The 21,326-nt window shown below is 38.8% G+C and overlaps 1 protein-coding gene across 1 annotated transcript in view; it reads right to left on the bottom strand.

Moving 5' to 3' along the window:
• The window catches only part of gli3 (GLI family zinc finger 3), a 96,353-nt gene that overhangs the window by 5,039 nt on the left and 69,988 nt on the right, over positions 1-21,326 (bottom strand). Inside the window, exons 6-13 of the mRNA XM_079487621.1 lie at positions 20,627-20,782; positions 17,498-17,702; positions 14,259-14,475; positions 11,182-11,295; positions 9,015-9,155; positions 2,138-2,287; positions 1,753-1,917; positions 1,070-1,363 (exon numbers count right to left, since the gene is read on the bottom strand). Of these exons, the coding sequence (XP_079343747.1) occupies positions 1,070-1,363; positions 1,753-1,917; positions 2,138-2,287; positions 9,015-9,155; positions 11,182-11,295; positions 14,259-14,475; positions 17,498-17,702; positions 20,627-20,782 (1,442 nt within the window). The remainder of the gene's footprint in view (positions 1-1,069; positions 1,364-1,752; positions 1,918-2,137; positions 2,288-9,014; positions 9,156-11,181; positions 11,296-14,258; positions 14,476-17,497; positions 17,703-20,626; positions 20,783-21,326) is intronic.

Below are 21,326 nucleotides of genomic sequence, written 5' to 3'. Positions count from 1 at the left end.
TTACAGCTGCAAATGCTTAAAGAATCATCACTCTCATTTTAACATGCATCACATAGAAATAGGTTAAATCACTGATATCAAAAGATTGCTGACAATAAGTAATTGTCACCACTGTACACCATTAAAATGAAGTCAGATGATATGATGCTGCTGACCAATGACTGAAAAAAGAACAATGATTTCAAATTGATCCAGATGGTCAATACTTGTATGAATGAAAAAGAATGGAAAGAGAAAGCTGGAGACCAACAATGATATCACCATTCTCACCTGATCACCCACTGTCCTTAGTAAGAGAGGACAAGTTGTGCGTGAGGTAGCGGACAAAAAAGATATTCAGTCATTAAAGAGATCGTGCAAAGATGCACCTGGTTGTAAGCAAGTGTTAGCTGAGCAATTAAGAGATCATGAAGCGCAAAACAGGAAGTTTGGAGTAAACATTTAAATTACAAAAAGCTAGAAGTTTCAATGCATTAAATACACAAATGTGACCCTGGACCACAAAACCAGTCATAAGTAGCACATGAATAATTGTGGCAATAACCAACAAAACATATGGGTCAAAATTTGCCACTTTTCTTTTATGCCAAAATTCATTAGGATATTAAGTAAAGATCATGTTCCATGAAGACATTTTGTACATTTTCTACTGTAAATATATCAAACTTGTTTTATGAGTGGATGCAGCAAAATCACATACAAAAAAGGAAGGAAACACTTCCTATGAACTTCATTCGCCGCTATCTTCTCTCCACAACATCATTACAGTAGTAAGCCAATAGCGAGCGTTAAAACAAACCCGTTTCTTCTTAGTAACGGCATGCTACAGCGCCTCTGATGGACAACTTTCAAAGTGATTTTGTCAATATTTTATATTTTTGCACCCTTAGATTCCAGAGTTTAAAATATTTGTATCTCAGCCAAATATTGTCATGTCCTAACAAGCCATACATCAATGGAAAGCTTCAGGTGATGTATAAATCTTTAAAATTTGACCCTTATGACAGTTTTTGTGGTCCAGGGTCACAAATAAACACGAATGACATTTTCAGTGTGGAAGGAGGCTTACCATAGGCTTCTCTGTCTTGATAGACTTGACTTGAAGACATTCGTCTTGTTTCGAGGTAGCGTGGTTATAGTCCCTTTGGTCAGTTATAGCTCCGAGGGGAAGTTGCCCTGGCGACCGGCCTTGTCCGTTACCTCCAGGTTCTCTGGGCTGTGTGGGGGGTCGTGGGTAAGTATCCCCCCGTTGTTTCTTGGTGACGTGGGCTTCGGGACCGTGGACAGTCTTAACATGTTTCCGTAAAGAGCTGGGGTCAGTGTATCGCTTAGTGCAACCGGGGATTTTACACACGTAGGGTTTCTGAAAGAAGAGCGAGAAAAAACATTAGCATGTGATGGTGTAACTGTATTTGTTATTATTTAAAAAAAACAATAACATAATAAATAATTTATAAATGAATCTTTATAATAAATCATAATAAAAACATTTCCTTCAATGAAAAATAAATAAATAAAAACGATGCTCAACATTTTTATAATTTTTATAATCTATATCGTTATATTTATAATTTATATACAATGTTACAAGATTAGGCAGCATTGAGCAAGTTTAAACACATTTAAATAATCACTTACACTGAAACAAAAATACATTTAATTGTAAAGTAGTAAATCTATATTAACTGTAACCTTGATACCTGGCTATATAACATTGCACTTGGTGGTATTTGTGCTTGTGTGGGTATTTACCTCATTGGAATGTGTGCGGTTCTGGTGTTTGGCTCGGTCTGACGCGTTGGAAAAGGCTTTGTTGCAGGCTTCATGTTCGCAGACATAGGGCTTCTCTCCTGTGTGCGAGCGCAAGTGTGTCTTCAGGTTCTCCAGTCTGGAATAAGCCTTTGAACAGCCTTCAAACTGCACAGAGGAGAGAAACAAAACCCACAAGTGTCATGCACAGATTGTTTTGTTTGAGACAGACCAAGTCTGCTGCAGCGGGTAGATCTTAACCAAAGCTCAGAACAATAGATGTCCTACCTACTGGAGTTTCTGCAAACAAAGAAACACTAAACCGATGCAGCGTCGCTGCTTTTTATTAACTGCAACCGGGCCGGACGGTATTTAATGCAATGCTCACCGTGCATTTGTGTGGCTTTTCTCCTGTATGTCTGCGCATGTGCACCACCAGCATGTACTGAGCTTTAAAGGGTTTCTGCTCTCTCGAACATTCTTCCCAGCGACACACGAACTCCTTCTTTTCTCCGTGGATGTGGTCATTATTTATGTGCTGTAAAGAGAAAGTTTGTGTTAATAACAGTGCATACAAACGGGATGTTCTTATAAACAATGTGTGTTATGCTTTGATGATTGCTTGCTTACATAATACATATTACAACTACCTGTATGTTACACCATATATGACTCATTTTCGGTTTATTTGTCAACTATATGCTTTACCTGCTACTGTTATTAAATAAAACTGCTACTGTCAAGAACAACTCTTAGGGACTTTGTTCAGTGGCCTTTTATAACCACTAGAGGGCTTCAAGATCACGAAATTGTCCAGAGCCTTCTGTGAACCCAACATGGAACCTACTGTACTTTAATATGTAAACCCAGAGCCTTAAATATCTATCAAGTTTTTGCATCATAAAACTACAATGTAGGTATAGATATCTAAAGTTGAAATGTCTTTTTGTCAGAAGATCAACAGCAGCAGTCTTTAAGGAAACTTAAAGTTGACTACATAACCATCTGTAGAAACCATTCAGACAACTATGAGCCTGGCATTTTCTTTCTTTGTTTCTTTGTTTCTTTTCCCCTTTCCTTTCTTTCGCTCTCTTTCCTTTCTATCTTTGTCGTTACTTCTTTCTTCAATCTCATTCGTGTGTCAATATTCTCTTATCTTTCAATTTCTTTCTCATGCCTGTTTCTCTCTCTCTATCTCTATCTCTCTCTCTCTCTGCTTGGTCGGCTGTGAGCGCGTCGGGTTAGCTCATGGTTTGTGAGTCTCAGTGTCCGATTTAAACCGGATTTCAAATAAACCCCTGTCACCTCCCATCACCGTAGGCCTATGCCCCTGCCATGACAAGTGCTGACAGTTGTGCTGCTGTGGCAACTTTCAATCTAAGGCTTTGGGGGATGTGTGTTTGTGGAGGTGGGTGAAAAATATCAGAAGTTTAGTGAAAGCATCTCTTCTGCTTGAGCTTTCCAACTGTATCCCTTCACCTTCATTCACTGCAGTTGTAGATACTGTCACCTCTGACTTAAGCCAAACCTCAATATCACCCTCAACTTTCCATTTCTCACTTTAAGCAGCTTCCCTCCTCCCTCTCCTTCTAGGCATCAAATCCCTGTTGTGTTTTGTCTATCTTTCTCTCAACATGCGGCCTCCGCCTAAGTCTTCTCAATTTCTCAATGTAACCCCTTTTTTGGGTGTGTTTGGCAGTCGTACACACACAACCAACAGGGCAAAAGAAAACACACGCTTTAATGTAAACCACCGAGCACATGAGGTCAACATCTGGCATCCATACAAAAGACAACAGCGTGTGGCACTTATGAGTGCTTTTCCTGTCCTGAAGCCTTTGGATTTCAAAGGGGCAGACACAATATCCTGAACATTAATGCATTCCAAAGCAACGGAACATCTCCAAGTGAGAGAAAGATAGAAAGATCTCGGAGAGACAGGAAAAATGTGACAGACAGACAGACAGGCCAAGAGAGAAGAATGAAGGCGAGGAGGAGAGACGAAACAGAAAAAGAAAGACAGTCGGTAACTTTACTTCCCTCACGTGCAGAGCAGAAGAGAGGACAGACTAGAATGACAGGAGGAAGTCCAAGAAAGGAAAGAGTGAACAGGCTTCTAAAAAAGAGTGAGAGGTGCCAGTACAGACAGAGACTGGAGCTCATCCTCTATTCCTCTTTAAGACACAAAGGCGGCCTGCATCACAGCGCTCCCTGTCACCTCGCCGCAGTTTTAGCCAAACTTCCAGAGTTTGGGTGTGGAACATGCACAGGTGTGTGTGTGCGTGTGCACTTCGTATTTGCACTTCAACATCGCTAGACTGTCATTCATACCTTGTTCCCTTTGAGACAAAGACAGTCTAAAAAAAGAGCTTTCTGGATTAGGGCCGAGTTGAGAATCTTAACTGAGAGTAATTGTCCAATTAAGGATCTTTAGTTTAAATAAATCTACTTGCTCTATTTCCAATTGATATTTTTATATTTTGTAAGAGAACGTTCTTACAGATTTTCACATACATTAATGGCCAAAAGTAATCTCCAGAAGGCATTTCAAACAAAATTTGACTTGAATATTTGCGCAAACAGCTCAATGGAACTAAAGCATGAAATGTGTACATTTTCATTGATGTTAATATTTTCTTATACATACTTTGTGAATATGTTTTATGTAATTTTTTGCCAAGCCTCCTCGATTCCTCCCAAAGCTGAGCTTCAATTTATATTAAAATTGCAGGTACGCAATACACATTTAAAGTTTTCAATACATCTTTGATAGTATATAAAAATAAAGACCGAACAGATACATTTTCCAAAGTTGGATGTTAGTTTTGAGCACTACTGTATAGGTTTACAGGGAATCTGAACACCATCCTGCGGACTGTCATAAGTGGCTGAATGACCATAAAATAAACCACAATTTTTTTTCTTTTTTTTAATAAAAACATACATTTGTAAAATTTAGTTTTTCTTCAGAATTTAAATTCTGTGGTTATCTTAGAGGTTAAATCTGAGATAAAGACACCTAGTCAACACGTAGTTCTGTTCTTCGGAATGGATGAATGAATATATGTCAACACTTCACATAAAAACTCATCTTTCCATTCATTTGGTTCATACCCTAACCCTTTTATGCCTCGCTCCGAGAGGGAATCCCTGTGGCATGTGATCTGTCTGCCGGGTCGGCCGTTCGATATCGCCGAGAGAGATTGCAACACATCCCTGAATGCTGGTACACTCACTTGTACAAATGAGCTTAATGCTGTCGCGCGTGATGCATGACCCGGCGACGCTGATAAAAGGATGGAAGAGGAAGAGAGAAAAGTGTTGGGGGGGTGACACTAATGCCCTAATGGCCTGATGTAATGGCAATGGTTATTGAGCGGATGATGGCGTTGTTGTAAGCGAGCGCAGTTAAAGCCGAGGGAAATAGACTAACAGGTGCTGATGCACCACGCGCCGCCCGGAGGAGCGATCTATTCATCTTTGGCCTGCCACGCTGCAGTGACCGCTGGGACTGTGAGATTCGAGAACAACATGCTTACTTTTATTTGTTTGATGCATGCAAATACAAACATGTACACTGGGGCACAAGTCCAGATTTGATACTGTTAAGCAATGTTTCCTTTAAAATGCACATGTACACACTATGTTGTTCATTTCTGAAAAAGAAAGGTTTTGAATAAAAGAAAAAAGAAGGAATAGCATTAACACAGGCTGAGTGATTTTTGGTACTGAAGCTGCTTGAATGTCCTTTTTTATTTGCATTATATGTTTTATTTTTGTGATCTAGCCTTCATAAAACTTCATTATTATTAGGCATCACATTATATTTAACATATAAAAAGTATGCAATCATCAAAGATTTTAGTGATTTAATATATATACTATATACATATATATGAAGGCAAACCCAACTGATATTATTTTCATATTACAGTATGCCTTTTCAAAGTGATCAAATGCTTGACTGCCCTAATTTCCTTTATGCTCTTGTAAATTCGTCTATGTTGTCATCTTATCTGGCTAAATTTTTTAAGCCGTGCACCATTTAAACGCAGCCATGCATGAAACCAGCCTGTTTACACACCAATTTCACAAAGCTCTGGGACCCGCAACAGCGTTTAGCATCATCAAACGTGCACCAATACATCATGTTCTCTTTTCTCAGATCAGTGCATGAAAAAAGAGGAAAGAGACAAGAGACATAAAAAGATGGAGAGGAAGAATGTGAGTACGAAGAGTAACAATTGTAATATATGTGTGAGTGGGGGGAAATTGGCATGTGCAATTCAGCACAGCCTTTTCATCTCCACATAAGATACTTCAGACAGATAAGGTGTCTAATCCTCCGCCCGATCAGAAAAAAATCTACATTTTACCAATTAAAGGGTCCTTTCCAGCAGCCAGTGAGGGGTCTGCCTTCCCACTCAATCTAGTTTATCTCCCCCAGCACAAGGAGGAGCAGCGAAAGGCTTAAAAGTGCTACTCTACCATATACACACACTGACGTAGACCACCTCACAGCGCCACCGTCAGCCACAACCACCATGAGCGTCGAGAGAATAAGAAGAGTTAAAGAGAGAGAGGATAATTCTCATTTTTCCCAATGTTAATCTATAGGCCCACAAGTGCCGTCAAATCGATTAATCGGGAATAATCGATTCCCAAATAAATGTTTGTGTTTAGACGATGTATGTGTGTGTTGTGTATATGTGTAGATATATATATATATACACAAACATACTGAACATGTCTATATTTAAGAAATATGAGTAATACATACTGTATTTATACATAATCTAATTCTATTTGAATATATATTTATGTAAGTATTTGATATATATACAGTACACACATACACACACACACATCTATATACACATATATTGTATTATATATACACAATTGTTTTTTAGAATGGATTAATTGTGTGTGTGTGTGTGTGTGTGTGTGTACTGTATATATATCAAATACTTACATAAATATATATTCAAATAGAATTAGATTATGTATAAATACAGTATGCATAGCTCATATTTCTTAAATATAGACATGTTCAGTATGTTTGTATATATATATATATTAATCCAGGACTGGAAAAAGTATTTATTTATTTTTGCCCACAGACTTTTCTTATTTTCTCTCTGTTTAAAACTTTTTCTTCGTAACCTCCGGCCCTTCTGAACCCACAGGAATCAGCTTACATTAAAGAGCCCTTATCATTGAGACTGCCCCTACTGAGAGAGAGGCCACAGAAGAAGAGAAAGACTCACCAACCGGGAGAAAGCTATGGCACCTGTAGTGGCCGTATAAGGGCTGGAGTATTTAAAAAAAAGGGGAAAAACACAAAGGAATAACTCAGAGAAGAAGAAGGGAAAATAATGAAATAAAGCAGTACAAATTGACACCCGGCTGGTTTGTGCTGACTGCGTGGTGAAGATAAGTGTGCTAAGTTGCAGAGATTTGATGTTTATCTTATCGAGAGCGCTAAAGCTGTGCCGATTAAAGAGCGCGGCCATGCGTCATGGTACGAGCATGTTTCACATAGCTGAAACCCGCAGCAAAGAAAAAGGACATGTAGGCTTGCAAGCTAAACTTAAGTGTGGGGTAAAAAAATGAACTGTAAATTGTATGTTTCATTTAAACACTCAAAATGTTTTTGCAAAAAAAACCCGATTTAAAACTGGAAAACTAAAGCTTACGTAAGATATAACAACAAAATGTTCTTATTTTGAAATTTTGTTAGATTCTTCCTTTAAAAATCTTTTGGCGGTTGTGGGATATGGGGGAGGGGTGGTGCATTGCTTTGATATTTGGAAATCTAAGTCCTCTTTGTTGGACGGGATTCACTGTGGTCCGCACACAGCGCTCATCCTATTACTGAGAGAAGAGCGATAAGAGCCATCAGCCCTCGCTTGGCTAAATTATAGGGGAGGGACTCTGTAAGCAAATGTTTTTATAAGCATGTCTCCTGTTTCAAAGGCAGCAAAGAAAACAACAAAATAAAACACAATAAGCGAATAAAAGCGTCGGAATCGAAAAACAAAGGCACACCTTTATGTGTAAAAGTGTTGAGAATCTGATTTGAGGAATAAAGATGAAGACAAATATGTGGATTTCTAAACATTTAACTAGTGGATTTACAGAATTTGGATGCAAATCATATACTTGGATTTAGAACGGAGTCTTATTTTGGCGATAACATTAAATGTGAGTGAAATGCTATACTGTACTGTGTAAAACATTTTGTAAAAATTATATTATACTGTATATTTACATGATATAAGATCATATTAAGTATAGAGTGTATAAAACAAATTGTATATATTTTTTTCACACACAAAATTTTGATTTTAAAACGTAGAAGTAACAGCTACCAGTTATTTAATAAATCATAAATAAATCAGTCAAAAATCATTATTCTTAGTCGCCCTTTATGTTTGTCCCTGGATTTATCTAACCAATTATACCTGCAAAACACTGCACAACACAACAAATACTGCAAATATCAAACCAATTAAAAGTATTAAAAAGTGCTTGTGAACTTTGACGAGACAGTATTTAATCATTTCAAAAGTACAGTGTTCTTACAATTTCGACATCCAAGGTTTCAGAAGGACAGCGATGATACACATCACCTAAAACAATCTTATCGCATTTAAAAAAAATCAGATTTTTGTCCACTACCCAGGATTCAACATTCTTGTCTACCACCGCCAAACACTTTCCACACAAACAGAAACACACACACGCAGCCCTCATAGCTTTCAAAGACACAAGCAAGAAGTTGTCAAGATCCTCAAGCTTTAAGCTCAGACCTTCATATGTGGGAGGCAGGCCATTCCAAGTGGAGGCTTTCAATTATAGATAGGGGTTAGCATGGCCGCCATGGATTGCCATGTCAGAGTCGGATAGACAGCCGTGGAGAACTGTGAATCTTTCTATCAGATGTGTGTGCCTTTGGGGGTTGGTGTGTGTTTCTGTGAATTTGTGTGTGTATTTGTGTGGATGATAGGAGAAAAGAGAGGTTAAAAGAATGGCTGTGTGTGTGTTGTCCAGAGAAAAGCAGTTAAGGGGGGCAGAGCACTGTATTTTCACAGGAAGTGGGCTTTCATGGTTGTTCGCTTTCTGCCTAAACCTGGAAACGGTTGTGACAAATGGGACGTCTGGAGCGCAGGTGTGTGTGTTTGTGTGTTCTTTAAGCCTCATCACAAATGATCGTGTGAAGGTACTGAATGATTTCATAGATGTTATGAGGGGCCGCTCACATGTACGAGCTGTTCCTGGGTGTCAAACTCTCTGCAGCAACCCTCCCAGTGGCAGTTGGTCTCGTACACCACCTCCGGCTCCTGCTTGCCGTCCTCTTTATCTCCTTCCTCTTTCACCAGAGTCATTCCATCCGTTTGCTCCTGCACACATAATGTATGGAGATGCCTTAAGTGAAAACTGGATCTAAAAGTAAAACTTTATTTGTTTACATTGGCAATGCTTGAATCTGGATTAAAACAGGATTAAAATGGTTTTTTGCTCGCTTGCAGTATGTAAGATGCAATGTCATTGGTAGTCTTTGTGTTGCACCAGACATGTTAGTTTGCACATTTGCATATATGTGATTACCCTTAAAAGTCAAAATATTTTACTTAAATTGAAGAAGAAACACCCATTCATATTTGCAATAAATAACTTTTGGTTACTTTCGCTATAAATCGCAGTCCGTGTCCACTCCATTTGTATCTCGGAAATGCTGGATAACTGCAATTATGTACATTCATGCTTTCTGCCACACATCAAAACATGCACAAATATTACACTAATGCGTATTACTGCACACTGACGTGATGGAAATTGCTCCATTCTGAGATAAAATTCATTGGGTGGCATGTTCAATGAGAGTCCTTCAGTGGTGCAGATGAAAAGGTCGATGATAAATGATGTTACTTTGAATACAAGACAGCTGGATGAGTCTTATTTGTATCATGAAAACAATGCTCAAGATCATAAAAATACATGTGACATTTGGAATACCTCCTGAGAGAACGCATTGCTGCATGAGTTGCAGTCAAGCGTTGTGGTATTTTTATACATTTATTAACGAAACAGTGCCATGATGCCCCGGAACAGGAACTTTCCTCTGGTGCCACAAATGATGAGGAATTGCGTTTCATCTTGAATTTTCTGGAAGTGTTAACAGCTTTGAAAATGCAAACCAGGTTTTCTGAATTGCGAGGCCTGCAGGCATCTGTCGGTTATATATCTGATTTAGCTCCGTTTGGATTGTGACGCAATAAAGGTTTTTCAGTCTGTCTATCAACAAGGACCTCTATGGTGCACGAAAGCTGTACGGTTAAAACTAGCACTAAAAATGCTGCTTCAAATTTGAGCAGATATACGAGCGGGCATTTGAAGAATTTAACCTCCCGCTCCTTTAACAGAGTGCTTTATTACTCTAGTTGTATTTCACTGTCTGGTTAAAACTGAGAATAAATCGACGTCTATATTCTGTTTGGACTAGACTGGATTAAGGTAAAGGGACAGTTCAGCTAAAAATAAAAATCCTGTCATCTTTATTCACCCACATGTTTTTTTATCTGTGGAACAATAAAGAAGATATTTTGAGAAATGTCTGAGTGGTTTTGTGTCAATACAATAGGAGTCAATGGGGGCCATCGTTGTTTAGTTAAAGTGATAGTTTATCCAAAAATGAAAATTCTGTCCTCATTTCTGTTGTCATTTCCAACCTGTATGACTTTTTTATTCCGCAGAACACAAAAGAAGGTATTTTGAAGAAAGCTGTTAACCGAACAGCACTAACCCCATTCACTTATATTGTAGGGACACCCAACCAAGTAAATCAAGGCCAGTAAACAATGTTCTACAAAATATTTTCTTTAGTTTTTTGCAGAAGAAAGAAAGTCAAACAGGATTGAAATGTCAAGAGGGTGAGTAAATGACGACAGTATTTTTATTCTCGGGTGAACTATACCCTGAAGTTCATAAATTTTGACAATAATGAAAACAGAAAATGAGAAAAAAGGAAATCAAAGAAAAACACAACAACAGCAGCTAGGAAATAATTTTTCGGTCTTTGGATGTCATCCCACAGCCAAATCCTGCCTAGCAAGCCATCAGTTCTGGTGGGCATTGTAGAAAACATGTCAACTAATTTTTCTTTCATTTTTCCATTCAGTTAAGCATCTGATTACAGAAAAACAATTTCCTTTTGGAGCTGTGGAGATCAATGGGGCTTATCGCATCTAAGGCAGTTCCACAACAGGCCACCAAATCAAACACGCAAATAAATAGTTTTGCAGTACGTCACATAATTGGTCCCTGAGCTCTCGCTGCGTGTGCATGTGTGGGAACTGCTCTCTTGAGCTTTTTATGTTATGCGTGTTGTTTTCAGCGTGTGTGTGTGTGTGTGTGTGAAGTGCATACCTGCATGCTGACGGCTCCGGGGCTGGGCGGCTCTTCGTCTGGTTTGAGTTTGGAGCGTTTGTGGTGCATGGGGTCCCCTGTACTGCTCACAGCCGACTCGCTGGTGGGTTTGCTCTGGAATGATTTTAAGAATACACACATGCACAAAAATAAGAAAACAGACAAAAAGTTGTCTCTTTAAAGTCAATATAAAGTGTTTAGATAGAAAAATTATCATTTTTATAAGACTGTCAGTTTATATAAAAAGTTTTTTTCACTTTTATGGCAAAGAGGGCAAGGGGACCATACATGCCCTTTTTACGGACACGTCCTGGCAGGGATTTTCGCTCGCGTCCTCCGGAGGTCGCATTTGTCCACCACACAAGTCATCGAGGTTTATTATCTCAAATTATTTCAGAAGAGCAAACGTTATTTCAAGGAAAGAATGAAACTACAATGATTATACGTCTGAAAATAAAATGTATATTTTAATTATTTTTTGTAATAAGATTCACTGAAATGTGAGTCTCGATGACGTATTATGTGGTGGACAAATCCGACCTCCAAAGGACGCACACGAAATCCTGGCCAGAAAAAACGGCACGCATGGTCACCCCAAAAACGGATGTATTCATTGCCATTTAAATGATATCACTGATCCTAAACAGGAGGCTGATAAAATGCTTTTTTTCTGAAGAAAGTTTCAAACGAATCGGAACTCTTCATATAGTCCACTATATTATTATGATCGTCAGGAATATTTTTTTTTATAAACAAATATGGTGTAATGTGTTGGCTAACTATTGTATAAAATGTGCACGACAAGGAGTATATTCCAAAGGGTAACTTTTAATAAATCCACACGAACCAAGGAACGGAAGCACACATACATAAACAATAACCGACAGGAAACTGAGGAAAACATGGGGTTTAAATACATGGAGAACAAACAATACAAAAACAGACTAGAACTGTTTTTTATAATGAGTGCTTCAATTCATGGAAATTTGTGTGAACTTCTGTGGAAAACCGAAGGAATACATTTCTTATGACCCTGGTGGTCATCTGTCAGAAATAAGGTAGGTTTATACTATGTTCAGGTCATTTTATGACGTTTGCGACAGATATAGAGCTTTCAAACCCTTTTACAGAAACTTCTTTGAAAAGAGAATTAACAGATTCAGAAACATACAAATTGAGATGATTCTGTCACAGTCCATGTTTAAAAACCAAGTCTCATGTCCAAAAGAAAAGAAAAACACGAGTGCACTTCGGTGTATTCATGTTTTGCATGCATAAAAACAATCCACTCCCACCAAAAAAACATCTCCAAACATTTTTCCCAATTTGACCCTGAAGAGCTATAACTGCTCCTTTGACTCTCATTCACCGCCTCTTTCTCTCTCTCTCCCACTTGCCAGGGAAAGTCCCTTGTGACTGACCAAAGAGAAAAGTAACATTCCCTGGACGAGAGAGCCGAACTCTTTGGCTCTGATGGAAGACTCATCCTGCATGACTCGTCCAGTGAAGTGAACTCCAGAAGAGCTTCCCTCGCTCTTAAAGTCATAAACGTATTCAGACATGTGTGGAAAGTCCTGCTGATGTTGATGTGATTCACAAATAAACCTGCATGTAAAGCTGTTTTGAAGATATTAAAATATAGTAAACAATGGGTTGCAGCACAGAATCAACCGAAAAATAAACTTACACCTACAGTGAAGGAACAGCCCACCCCCAAAATGAACATCTTTATAATTTCATAATTGTCCTAAAAATCTCCCTATCCTGATTTCCCGTGAAACACAAAATAAGTTTAGCTACATAATTACAATTCAGAAAGCTATAAAATTGGCAAATGATTACATTTATTTTTAAATTGACATTATTAAATTTGTTATTAAAATATTAAACCTACATGTGGACCAAATTGGAAAGCCGAAAAAGCCAGTTTAGCTATTTCTGTGTCTAGTTTTAAAACTGAACAAACTTTAAAGACACACAGCACATCCAGTATATGAAACATCCCGTATTTGATCGTATCTTATATGATTCAACACCAATAAAACACAAGCATATACTATTTTCTCCGTCTGTCACTTTGAGCAATGATCTCACCGCCCCTCCGTTCTCATTAATTGTTCTTTTATGACCACATTGTGAGACAAATGTCCCACGATGCCCTTCTATTAAAGAAGCTGGTGCAGTCTCTGGAGTGAGGCGGGGGAAATGGATGATACTGAGCTGGGATGGAGTGGTGGAACTTTAATGATTTGAAAGGAGGGACTGGCACTGGAAAAATCTCAGGGAGACTCATTCACTGTCTCACCAAGGTACTCGAGAGAAAACTGTTACTACAAACCAGGGATCGATACAAAGACAGATCTAAACAATGAGACGAGCTCAACAGCTTTTAACGCGCAGAGTAAAAATGTATAGAGCTTGCTCGGGTGAAAAAACCCGAAGTAAAACACTTCTACGGCCATCCTTCAAAGGGATGGTTTGGGAATGTATCTGCGCGTGATTAATGTTGAAGGTGGAGGGATTTTTGCTGCTAACAAGCGGGGTGTTGTTTTTCAAAGGTGCCTTGCGGGCAGGCTCACCAGCTCTCCACGCCGAGACACAACACAGAGACAACACGCTCACGAGGGAGAAACTCCCATGAGGCCCGTCTGCGAGGGAGGGCTACCTGCAGCCAGACTTTCTCCGCTGTTTATATATGCTGGCGCGTTGGTGGTGCGTGTTTTCATAAGGCGCACACAATAATAAATAGCGGCAGCTCTTGTGATGATAAGCGCTGAATAAATTTAGGCCTTAAGGGGGAAATCGCTGTGTGATCTAAACGTCTTCTGTTGGTGTTTAAAACCAGAACACCCAAAAGCAATCATGTTAAATGATTTAAAAATGCACTGTGCTGCTGAAGCTGAGGAGTGAAAATTTCGTTTTATCTCATATTAGGTCATCCTGCGTGTGCTCATATTATAACTGACTTGTGAAGGTTGGAGCTGTGGGGTACGGGAGACAAACTGTCTTGTCTCCGTTGTTTCTTGACGCTTATAAACAAAAGGCAAAAATGACAAATAGTAAACAAAAGGTCTAACCTGTGAGTCGGTTGAGGCCGTGGAACGCTCTGAAGGTGCCAGGCTGGAGGGGGGTATGCCAGGGACGGGTCTCTGGGTGGCAAAGGCAGGAGCTGGGTGCACGAGGGGCGGACTGTGACCAAACGCAGAGCCCACAATGCCCGGCTGTCGACTGATCAGCTGCTGATGCATTTGTAGTGCCACAGGGTTTGGAGGATATGCAAAACTCAGCGCAGGGCTGTAATGATAAAAAAAGAAATGGATTCAAACAGGATCCATACAAATCATTGAAATGTGGTCATGTGCTGCATTTATAACTATTTTTAAATAAAATTCTTGTCTGCATATTTAAAGTTTATTGCTACTGGTCCATCTGCATTTTGTCTTAATATACTTAAAATATGAACACATGCAAAACAACATAAAACACTCGTTTTATTCTTTATTTTCAGTCTTAATGATTAGGTAAAAGAAAATGAGGTTATTTCATTATAATTTTAGTTATTGTTATTGATTTATATTAAAACTATTTGATAAATGACAAACTATTTGATAAATCAAATATAGGTTTACATAAACTCTAAATACGAAAATCAAAATGAGAAAATATAAAATTATCTTTTTTCTTTTTCACATGTTTTTCTATGTTGTTCTCAAGTTTTTGTTGTTTTAAAGTATTTTTCCTAGACCAAAATTGTGGATACTTAAATAACTTTTTTATACTGCACTCAAAAATTTTTAATATGAATGATGTATAATAAAAATATAACGGAGTTTCAAATGATAGACAAAAGTGATAAATAACCTACAGAAAATAAGAGCTGTATTTAAGCATACCATTAAACTTTCATATATCACCTGCTCTTCTATAGATGCCATAGTCTTTAATGATAAAACCCTGATGCTCAATAACAGAAATTCATAGGGGGTTCCATTCATCGTGGGACACGCAGGCCGCTTCACGCAGGCTCATACGTCTACTGGTCTTATTACAGGCCGAGAGGAAATCAATGCAGCCAGACGCAGAGTAGCTGACCCCGCTGTCTCATCACTCATTGGGTCTGGACCCTCGCCTGCCGTCTCTCTCTCCATGTACACAGACACACCACATATGACTGATTAGCTTATGAAAACAAATCACTGATTAATTGCTCTCAGTAGGTCTATTTCTGTCCTTGCTCTCTCTCACCCAAAACAGGTAAAGTCACTTCCTAAAGTGTCGGATGCCAAAGTCACACTGACTGACACACCACCAGGGTGGCTTACTGTGTTTCACATACTGCTCTGCTGGGTAGATCCATCCTTCAGCCTGTTTGATAGCTAATATCAAGGAATATGCAAACCATACAAAATACACATTTTTATGTGTGTAGTAAATATTGAGTATAATAAGCATAAGCGTTCCATAAAGTGCAGCAATTTGTGATAATTATCACGCTTATTCTGTCATTAAGCTATATGTGTATCAATAGCAACTCCGCTCAGTTTTTATATAGTCACATATTACAAATATAAATGATAGATATTAAGAAGTTATAGAATACAAGTTACTGATAATATCTTTATAGAGTTTGAGAAAACTTAACAAGTACCAGGTAGTTAGAGGTAGAAAGGTAGTTAGGGAATCAACATGTGGACCTGGATATGAAAGCTAAACACTTTTTTTGGTTATTCATTCTACATAATGTAAATAACATTCGGTGGAAATGTCAAAGAATTCATTGATTAGGAAGCAAATCTTGTTTTTTTGTTCAAATAATACATTTCTGAATTTAAAATTCACTATTTTGGTGTTTAAAATGAATACAAAAAGTGAGTACTGTATATTGAAATCTATCATGTAATCTATAATTTACAACAATATATATATTTTAAAATCTCAATTAAATTATGAGACTTTAACCTGGATTTCACAGACAGGGAAACAACGTTTCCAGTTACACATTAAAATAAAAAACACACAAAACCATTCAATTCAAAATACATTTTGACATTATTATAAGAAATATTTCTTTAGTAGAAGTAAATTCCCCTAATTTTTATCTAGAATCTAGTTTTTAGATTCTTTAGATTTAATCTGGTATTGATTTCAATTAGAAATGAATACAAACATGATGTGACTGCAACATTAATTTAGTACCACTTGTCAAAAGTAGCAGAGTTCAGTAAATATGGCAGAGTTCAGTAAGGGCTAAACATGCATTCGCAAAGCATGGGTTTAGTGGATCAGCTTCATAACATTGATCAGCTACACATCAATAAATCCCTCAGTGATGTGACAAACACTTTATTATCCATTAAAATTCCCACAGGCCCGGCTGTCTATGAACTCCAGCAACATGAATTATTCCAAAGCTAATTGACCACTGAAGCAAATAAAAAGTTTGATTAAGAGATGGTGAGATTGAAGCACTCTTACGTTTCACCTCGGACAGACTGGTTTATTCACTGCTTCCACAAAAGATTCTCTCTTTTCCCCATTAAAGCATGTGTTACTGTCCCTGGCCCAGACTTTGCTTTCTTCCCCCGCTCCCCCCTACGTGACCCTTTCATCCGTCATTTTCCCCTCCTCTCCTGTTTCCCGGCGTGAGCGATTGCACGGCGGCAGTGTTAGGCTAAAGCTCTCCTCGGCTGATGGAGAGAACATTAATCAGGTGATGCATATCAGACAGACGAGTGTTAGGGAGGAGGGGAAGAATGTGTTCACACGCTTCCTCCTAATAGCGCACTCTATGTTCTCTCGTTTATTTCTCCATCCTGCGTTCATTTATCACTCGGCTGCTGAGGATGTGCCGGAGTGACCGGTTTCGCTTTTCCTCTCTATCTCTTCCTTTACATTTCTCCTGTGTGCCACTCGCTTCATTTTCAGATTTTGAGGCAGGGTCCAAAATTGCAGCTCGAACCAAACGGCCAGCAGTCAATAGCGTATTTACCTGCTCTCTTCGACACAAATATATAGTGTAGAACATCTGAATAATTGCATTTACATCGTTTTTTGTATAAAATAATACAAACTACAGTTTCATGGAAAAAATATTTAGAGACTCATTTTTTGCATTTATCGGTGCATTGGCAGGTGTGACAGAAGCTATTTTAGATCCTTCTTCATACTATCATTACTAGCATTTCAGTGCCACATGAAAAAAAAAAAGATTTCAAGAATGTTAAGAATAATTTTTTCTTCTTGTCTTGACACGTAAAACTGAGGGCTGCACAATTGCCACATCTTGCATATTTCTGTGGTGCGTTTTGGTTGATACCTGATGGTGCCGGCTGAGAGATGCCCGTATGATCCACCGGTGGACGAGCTGGAGCGGGAATTGTTAAGTATAGTGACCAGAGAGGTGGGCGAAGTGCGTATCATGGCCTGCAGGTCAAAATTGGGGTCGGACAGAGAAGGGGAGCTGGTCAGGGGGCGTTTTCTGCTGGGCCGAGCTGTGAGCCTGGGACTGGGAAATCGAGAACCTGAGAGAGAGAGACATATAGAGATGAGAGAGAATTCATAAATGGTAAATTATGCATTAAAACATGATGCTATCACATCTGTCGCAAAAATACATGTGAAGTCCCAGACTGCTTTTTGTTTTTCCTTTTCTTATAAAGACATTAAATTGTATTCATCACAATCTGTTTCTATTTATCGTCCTTCTTTTAAAAGAGCTTTTACTATCGAAAGGAGAAATGGAAATCCCACTAATACCCGTCAGCTAGATATTTTATAGTCATGTCAGCCGGGCACAAATAAATCTCATTTACTGATGCAGGGGACTGTTGCGTACATTTAGAGATGACCGCATTTGCAGCATTGCATGCACCATAAAAAACATAACTGTGGCGTCTTTGCCACTGCGTTCTGCCAGAGTCACTACATTATTTAATCACGTTTAATTGGTTTGAATAGTGTGCAGCGCTGAATGGAATTTCACTAGACTGTTTTTGAAAAGCAGATTGAACGAAGACAGGCCCTCCACTCCACACAATGACTGGCACCTACAGATTAAGAAATGACTTTTGTTGTCTTTTCATTGGCAGATGTCACAAACAAGAAAGAGCGAAACTGAGGAAGGAACGAAAGCAGGAGGGGAAGAGACGGGTGCTGGGGGGTGGTGGCGCTCTTTTGTTGTGTGGAGTGACACAATGACTTTGTGACTCATATTTTTTCTTTCAGTTGTTCTGTACATTTTTTTACAGGAAGCACGCAAACAAAACAAGATTACGTGCTCAGTTTCTCTCACTCTCTCTCTCTCTCTCTCTCTCTCTCTCTCTTGTTTGACACATACAGTGATTAGAGGGTCTGTCATTCACATTTAAATCAGTGTGTGTGTGTGTGTGTGTGTGTGTGTGTCGCCACATTTGGAACATCTTTCTGCATTGTTCTGCTTAAAACTGTGCTTTAGGGTTTGAATGTTTGTGGATGTGTGGGGCCAAAAAAATCAAAAAGACATACACGTGAAAGCTTACACAAACACACAACTCACACACGATAAACACCATGCTTCACACATGCATCCCAATATGTGCAGTACAGGGCAAAAATGTATCTAAATGTTCTAATTTCAGACGTTCTTCTACAGAACACGAACGATATTTTGAAGTATTTTGGTAACTGAACTATGGCGATACCCGTTCACTTCTATTGTACAGAAACGAAACCAATGCAAGTCAACGGGTACTGCCGTTGTTCACCAACATTCCTAAAATATATTTTGTGTTCTGCAGAAGAGCGAAACACATACAGGTTTGGAATGACCACAGTGGGTACACCACATGCCCAAAGACTAATAACTGCACTTAACAGGGTTTCAAATGGAGGTGTTCGGCTTTAATATAGATGCACCGGCATCCACTCGACTTCGGCTCATTAGCGGCTAACACGTTAAACAATGCAGGCTTGAACACAAACACACAGGGCAGGTTTATTCTTTCATTATCCAGCTCTTCTCTGAAACTAATTACACCGACGCGAGCTGAGCTCTTAACGGCAACTCTGCTACCCTGTCCCCATTATTAACAAAAGCTTCAAGATAAGTCACTTTTCTACATTCACTCCCTCTCTCCAAATCTATATATCATAAAAGAGAGCTTTCAAGTGTTAATTCGGCTCACGTGGAACACACATTGTTAAAACAGGATGAGTTATTACCAAAGGCTGATTACAGGCGATTTGAAATGGGGGGGGACGTCAACGTCTCCATTTGAAACCGCTGGCCTTAATTGTTTTGTTTCAGTCTATTAATCTTAAACGGTGCCACAGAAGAAAGGATTTCTGCCGTGATGAATAGTGGGACATTCCAATTCCCGTTTAATAGCAATTAATTTTCTGATACCCATGCAAGTTTGGCTAGTTTTAATTAGTTTGTGATGAACAGGGGAGCGGGGATGCCGGTGACGTGCTGACTACATCTATTCTCATCAAAGACTGGCGGGCCAGTCCATCTGACCCCTTCTTAGAATCACCGTGCCTTTAATTTCCTATTTACACTTTAAAATAACTCATTTGCATAATGTACGTCCTGCACGCTACCTCCCCCTCTCCTTTTTCGATGGGACAATTTAAGCAGTTTAGTTCATTATCTAGAAATGTTCCTAGAGGATTCAAATTCTGTTTCTCAAGGAAAGAGTTTTTTCCACAAGGCTCTACGCCGTTAGATCTTAACCTTTTAGACTTAAAGGCTGTGTGTGTGTGTTCTCCTTAACCGCAAAACACACACACACAATTTCTACTTAGTACAGCTAGAAAAATGTAGCTATATTTGTTATAAAACTAACCAAGAAATATACCTAGAAATATTTATAAAATACATAGAAATGATTTATTTTCGGTTGTTTTAGTTTATTGTAATTCTAGTTTTCTTTCATTGATTATTTATTTAAAAAATGTATGTTAATAATTTCAGTCATTCCAACAAAACATTTTCTCTATTTTTGAGGTGACTAAAACAAATTAATTCATACATTTGCACATTGCACATTATGATTTGCAGACCTGGAACTAAGCTAGTTCAACTCGGGGAACAATGAATGTTGGTTGGACAGATACTTCCTTATAGGTTATTGTATGCATCCTTTTTCTGTGATTAAATTGACAGACCATGTTTATTGGACAATACAAATAATTATTAAATATTTTACTATTTAAATTGTCAGGTGGATATTTTGGGAGAGACCCAAGAAAATCTGGGTTGGCAATGGTTCCCCAAGGAACCTTTCAGTCATTTCTTTGTTTCTAGTTATAGTCTCAAGAACGTTTTCAACTACAGAGGTTCTGTGCAACAGAACCTTTATGGATGTTTAAGGTTCTTTATGTAACCATCAAGCAATCTGAGACCATAGTAATATGTAGGAAGGAATGGTCTACAAGTAGAGAGTAAAGAAAGTGTCAAACTTACTTTCCATAGCCTGCAGGTACTCCATGTGCAGAGCGTTGCTTCCAGGCCCTGTGGTTGATGCCACTGAGGGTAAGATGTCAGCGTAGGGACTGCGGTGACCTGCGAGCAGGGCCATCTGGTGGTAGTACTCCGCTGTGGTTAAACCTGTGTGGGGTGCTGAGTGGTCAGACAAAAAAGAGGCGGCATAAATGAGACAATGAAAGTATTTGATCTTTCTAATAATCTCTCCATTTTTATGTTATTAGTCTATCACCCACCTCCTCTGTAGCTAGTGAAAGGAATGCTAAAACTGCATCCTAAAAATAAACTTTTGGCAACTTGCTTTCCTTTGCAAATTACACAATTGTGACAACACACACATATCCACACACAAAAAGAAAAAGACAGTGCCTCTCAATGCAAATACAAAATCAGTTTAGCTGCGCTAAGTGCGGTGGATATTCCTGTCTTCTTCCCCAGAAGAAACAAACAGATCTCGACTGGTGACTGAACTGAATGCATGGAATATGCCTCTCTGATTGGTTGTGTGAACGTAAGAAGAAATTCCAAAATAATTCGATGTGGGTATTATGTCTTTAGTCGAGCAGGAGGGGTTGGTGGGGCTTCTTTAATTGTCTCTGTTGTTTCTCTTGCCTCAGCTCTCACATTGAGCTGTAATGTGCCTTATTCTACGCTCATGTGCGGAAAGAGCTTTGCAGAA

The sequence above is a fragment of the Barbatula barbatula genome, assembly GCF_947034865.1.
Source record: "Barbatula barbatula genome assembly, chromosome: 23".
NCBI lineage: Eukaryota > Metazoa > Chordata > Actinopteri > Cypriniformes > Nemacheilidae > Barbatula > Barbatula barbatula.
Note: the sequence above shows the minus strand (reverse complement) of the source record. Positions and strands in the feature narration are given on the sequence as shown.